The sequence below is a fragment of the Camelina sativa genome, chromosome 11 (genome assembly GCF_000633955.1).
Source record: "Camelina sativa cultivar DH55 chromosome 11, Cs, whole genome shotgun sequence".
Taxonomy (NCBI): domain Eukaryota; kingdom Viridiplantae; phylum Streptophyta; class Magnoliopsida; order Brassicales; family Brassicaceae; genus Camelina; species Camelina sativa.
In genome coordinates this window covers 15,004,856-15,010,595 of record NC_025695.1, presented here as the reverse complement: position 1 = coordinate 15,010,595, position 5,740 = coordinate 15,004,856, and the positions used below count along the sequence as shown (strand labels likewise).

Below are 5,740 nucleotides of genomic sequence, written 5' to 3'. Positions count from 1 at the left end.
TTTTTTTTTTTTTTTTTTTTTTTTTTTTTTTTTTTTTTTTTTTTTTTTTTTTCTACTATCGATTGTATCTTTCTGGCTTTATAGGAAAATCCGACCATCCTAGTATTGTAGTATAGGAAGACGGCTTAATAGACCAGTGCTCTATCTATTCTAACTCACATAAAGATTATCAAATTAAACTCGTCATTCTGACCGAGAATAAACTAAAAATCAAACTCGTCCATCAAAAAGGCAGATATATATCCATCATCGAAGAACAATGTAGTCCTCAAATTAGTTTTGAGTTTTAACTGAGAATACTGTCTGATAAGTAATAATTGTATTGATTAAATATCAAATTACATGGTCCTTGATCCTTACTAGTCCTGTAATACGATATATCATTTGCATGTGCAAAAGAATACTATCAGGACTTTTCTTGAAGACACACGGAACTTATGGAGACTTTCAAGGAAACGGTCCAAAACATTCTATAAAACATAAATGGCCAGCCAATACGGTTTCAATAGTTCCTTTAGAAAAAAAAGGATAAATCAAATAAAAACAAAGTCTAAGTCAAACAAACCATGGTCGAAATTGGTAATAATAACATTCAAACTCCAGGCTGATGTAAATTACGTCACAGCCACCTTCAACGTTTTCATTTAAATACCAAACTTAGTTTCATTCTATCTCCTGTTCTTGTCCCATCAAAACTTGAGCCATCATCTCTTCTCTCTCGGCGCGCAATAATATAGTTCACATGCAGACACTTACGCCTAACGCCGACATATTCCACCCAAAACGCATTCGTTTCACTTGCAGTAACCAAACCTCCACGTTGATCCCGACGAAGCCTCTCTCTGTTTCTCCGGCGAGAAAGACCAACAGAGAACATCTCAAAAACCTCGAGAACGTTCTCAAAAACTCGTCGAGTACTTCTATAGATCATATCGAAAATGTAACTTCTCGTCAAGAGAAGACGAATACATCGACGTCGTCGCTACTAGGAGGTTTGAATTTGGCACGAATCTGGCCTCAGATGAAAGCAGCCGTCGACGAAATGTCTCCTAAGAATCTGAAGCGGCTCCAAAGGCTTCTCTCGAAGTCATCGGAGGAACGTTCGCCGAAGAGTAAACTCGGGTCTAAATGGAAGGAGCTACACGGGTTAAACAACTGGGCCGGGTTGTTGGATCCGTTAGACGAAGATCTCCGACGAGAGCTCGTCCGTTACGGAGAGTTTGTACAAGCGGCTTATCACGCCTTTCACTCTGACCCGGAAGGGTCGCCGACACACGTGGCGTTACAAGATGGGTCGTTTAAAGTTACGAAGAGTCTTTACGCCACCTCATCCGTTCGTTTGCCTAAATGGATCGATGACGTTGCACCGGATCTACGGTGGATGACTAAACAGACGAGCTGGGTTGGTTACGTGGCGGTCTGCGATGATCCGAGAGAGATCCGACGGATGGGGAGAAGGGAGATCGTCATCGCGCTCCGTGGAACCGCCACGTTGCTCGAATGGTCAGAGAATTTCAGACCAAATCTCGTTTCCATGCCCGAACCCAAACCCGATTCATCAAACCCGACTCGACCCAAAGTGGAATGCGGATTCAACAGCCTCTACACTACGAGTAGCCAACACGGTCCAAGCCTCGCCGAGTCTTTAATCGGAGAGATCAGCCGGCTCGTGGAGCTCTACGCAGGAGAGGAGCTGAGCATCAGCGTAACCGGACACAGCCTCGGCGCCGCGATCGCTCTTCTCGCTGCGGATGACATCGCGGAACGTGTCCCACACGCGCCTCCGGTCGCGGTGTTTTCCTTTGGCGGGCCACGAGTCGGGAACCGCGAGTTCGCCGATCGTTTGGATTCGAAAGGAGTGAAAGTCCTACGAGTCGTGAACAGCCAAGACGTGGTGACCAAAGTCCCCGGGTTATTCTCCGATAACGAAAATAATAACGGGAGAAGTCGTCCGGGGGGTATAATGGAGATGGTGGAGAGGAACAACCCGTGGGCTTACTCGCATGTGGGAGCAGAGCTGCGTGTAGACATGAAGATGTCTCCGTACTTGAAACCGAACGCTGACGTGGCGTGTTGTCATGACCTGGAGGCGTACTTGCACTTGGTCGATGGTTTTTTAGCATCTAACTGTCCGTTTCGGGCAAACGCGAAGCGGAGTTTGAGGAAACTGTTGGATGAGCAACGGTCAAACGTCAAGGTTTTGTACACAGGAAAGTCTTTGAGATTAAACCGTTCTGTTCACGATAACGGAGATGTTTTGCCTAGTCCGTCGTCGTCATGAGCACTCTGATTTATTCTCTATTAGTAAATATTTTTTTTCTGTTTTTGCTATATTTATATTTCTTAAGACTATGATATTCATTTATTATTGGTGGTGGGAATTTATTTATTTCTTCGTTTGTTATAATTTCTTTGTCGTCATTTCGGTGATAATAATTAAAGTTGTGTAGTTTAGGATTTTGGGTTTGTTTTAACAAATTGTGTTTTTTTCCACAAAAGGTGTAATTTGTAAATATGATTAAAAAAATGGCGTTGCGTGGAAGCCCAATAAACTAAGATGAAATATAAGGTGTTGGTACTTGGTATTCTATTGTTTAATGTATTGACAATTTTTTCTCTACTTTTTTGTAGAGTATATTAATAAGGAGCAANTTTTTTTTTTTTTTTTTTTTTTTAAACTACGTGTGAAAAAAAACTTTAAAAGACACTGGTATTGAAATGAATGGAGTATATGTTTGAGCAGCAAAATAGTGTTGCAAATAGTATAAAGATCGTTTCTTTATGCATTAAAAAGTTATTAATTCATTGTAGTATGTAAATATTGTAAATTATAATAAGTATTTTCATATATTGTAAATTACTAAATTGTAACATGCTAAATGCAAAATTAAATTGAAAGAGTTATTTTTAAGTGTGGCTAAATGACCACATTTGACCCTTGAACGAATATTAGGTTAATTAAAACCCTTTAAACAATGAGATTTGTTTTAGGTGCAACAACCAGCAAGTTATTGTAATCTCACTTTATATGAGGAACACTACATCATACGGCTATATATAGGCAACAAACACTAGGAATTTAATGTTGGAAAACTAAATAGTCTTATATTATCCTATAAAAAATGTTTCATAATGCATCAAAATGATCAAGTAAATATATTGTAAATTGTAATGAGTATTTTCATATAAGTAAGAACACTTAATTGCAATAATAAATCAAAATTTACTGAAAAGGTCCCATGAAGAACAATATTTTTGGCCAATAAACGAGGTTTTTTTTTCTTTTTCTTTTGGTCGTGAAAATGGCCAATAAACGAAATAAGTTATTGTTTTCTTGATCGTACTACTTAAATGTGGTTCATAATACACGGTTAGAGCAATTCCAACCGAGACTGTGTAACAACAATTATAGTGTTAGTGCACTCCAACCGAACGGTAAAACAAACGCTATTTTTCTTAGTGTATTCACCATGGTGTAACACTATTCACAAAACACTAAAATATATATATTTTTTTTATGTTTTTGATTTAAAAATATATCTAAATTATTGTTTATCAACTAAAAACCAAATATATCATCAACATCTTTAAACCTATCTTATTACATTTAGTAATATAAACTATTAACTATAATTAATATAATATAAAATAATAATTGCGATAAATTTTCAAAATAAATATCAAATTTAATAAGATTAAAAGTTCATACTAAACTTCAATAAAATAGTGAAAACATAATATTACAAAATTAAAACTAAACAAACATAAAAATTAAATGCAATAAGATAATTTTACCAGACATAATATAATTTTTAACAACAATCTAATTTTCAAAAACAACGCTCGGTTTCAAAAAAATTTAGTACGATACAGACAAATTAAAGATTGTGAAGCACATATTAAACTTCAAAATTCATTAATTGAGCATCTGTGGTCCGAATTTACTAATTCTGGAAATTAGTAAAATGTAATTTATTTTTTTTAATTTTAAAAAGGATTTTCTGTTATTTAAATTTATTGATTGTAATTTTATATCAAGTTGTACTGAATTGAAATAAATATTTATTGAACTATTAAAAAGAATTTTAATAATAACATAATTATCAAAATTTTGTTTTTAGTGTGAAATTTTGTGTTGTGTTGTGTTATCAAAAACTTTTTGGAACACAAACACACTAAATTTGATGTTATTGGTGTTTTATAGTTGAAGATGCTCTTATCCACCACCGTTTTTTAGCACTCCAAATTTTTACTCACATAAAAAGGCAAGAAAATATATACATATATTTCCCCACATTTTTATTTTCATTTATCTCTCTATCTCACCAACTCAAACAAACCCAAACAAGTTCCTCTCCCCATTTCGTCTTCTTCATTCTGACGTTTACTCTTTTTAGATCTAATTTATCCATGGCTTCCTGTAATCACTAGTAGTGACTCAGTCGATGTGTGTTGAAGAAAATTAGGGTTTTAGATCACTCAAAATATATGGCAACTTTGAACCCTTTTGATTTGTTGGGTGATGATGTTGAGGATCCGAGCCAGTTCGCCGTTCCCATCGAGAAAACTGATAAGTCCAAGAAATCTGGACCTGTTTCGGGCTTGCCTGCTAAGTCAACTCCTAAGCTTCCCTCTAAGCCACTCCCTCCTGCTCAAGCCGGTGATGTTTCTTTCTTCTCATATAAAAGAAAATCAATACTTTAATTAATAAAAATCCGATCTTTATTTACTACTGGAGTAAGCTGACTGTATTGTTGTTTGAATTCTCTTGATTATTCATTGAGTTGGGTATTGTTGGTTGAGTGATTGGGATTGGTTATCTGATTAGTTTTTGATGTTGTGTTGATTAGTGAGAGAGGCAAGGAGTGATGCTCCGCGTGGTGGAGGCCGTGGAGGATTTAGCCGTGGTCGTGGTGGTTACAACCGTGATGATGGTAACAATGGATATTCAGGAGGATACTCTAAACCCTCGGAGGAAGGAGGCGTTTCTAAGTCTTCTTACGAGAGGCGTGCTGGTGGTGCTGGTGGTGGTCCTCGTGGTTCTTTCCGTGGAGAAGGTGGAGGTGGTGGTCGTCGTGGTGGATTCAGCAATGAGGGTGGTGACGGTGAACGTCCTCGAAGGACATATGAGCGTCGCAGTGGAACTGGCAGAGGGTCAGTCTTATTCTGTTTGTTGCTTACTCTGCCATTGAAATGACTGTCTCAGTCTCATAAGTTGGAGTTTATCTTTTGGATAGGGGTGACTTCAAGCGTGACGGATCTGGTCGTGGGAATTGGGGAACTCCAGGGGAAGATTTAGCTGCGTAAGTATTTGTTTCTGATTGCACTTGTTAAAATTGTATGTATCTATGTGATTGTGATTGGGAATTTGGACTAAAAGAAGCTTCTCTTGATCTTTAAGTGAGACTGAAGCAGTACCTGGTGTTGACACTGAAAAGGCTGTTGGGGAGACGCCAGCTGTTGATGCTGATGCTAACAAGGAGAACACTGCTGAAGTTGAGGAGAAAGAGCCTGAGGATAAGGTAAGCAGAGAATGGAATAGAAATGCTAGGCTTCTCTTTACTATTTTCCAAACTGGTTTCATGATATAAAACTCTAATATCCATTGTATAAGTTTCTGAAATCTCACTGATTGGTTATTGACTTGTGTTTCTACAGGAAATGACTCTTGATGAGTATGAAAAAATACTAGAGGAGAAGAAAAAGGCACTTCAATCATTGACCACCTCTGAGAGGAAAG

At 37.3% G+C, this 5,740-nt stretch overlaps 2 protein-coding genes across 2 annotated transcripts in view; both read left to right on the top strand.

Annotated features, from left to right (window-relative positions):
* On the top strand, nt 673-2,625 carry LOC104723419 (phospholipase A1-Ibeta2, chloroplastic). The gene has a single exon (XM_010441794.2). The coding sequence runs from the start codon at nt 743-745 to the stop codon at nt 2,279-2,281; it is 1,539 nt and encodes a 512-aa protein (XP_010440096.1). The 5' UTR covers nt 673-742; the 3' UTR covers nt 2,282-2,625.
* The window catches only part of LOC104727981 (H/ACA ribonucleoprotein complex subunit 1-like), a 9,218-nt gene continuing 7,734 nt past the window's right edge, over nt 4,257-5,740 (top strand). The window contains exons 1-5 of the mRNA XM_019232862.1: nt 4,257-4,660; nt 4,851-5,154; nt 5,238-5,303; nt 5,402-5,522; nt 5,659-5,735. Coding sequence (XP_019088407.1) covers nt 4,489-4,660; nt 4,851-5,154; nt 5,238-5,303; nt 5,402-5,522; nt 5,659-5,735 — 740 coding nt within the window. The 5' untranslated portion in view covers nt 4,257-4,488. The remainder of the gene's footprint in view (nt 4,661-4,850; nt 5,155-5,237; nt 5,304-5,401; nt 5,523-5,658; nt 5,736-5,740) is intronic.

Excerpts from the sequence above, each read along its gene's own strand:
- LOC104723419 (XM_010441794.2), top strand. The coding sequence starts at position 743 with ATGCAGACACTTACGCCTAACGCCGACATATTCCACCCAAAACGCATT.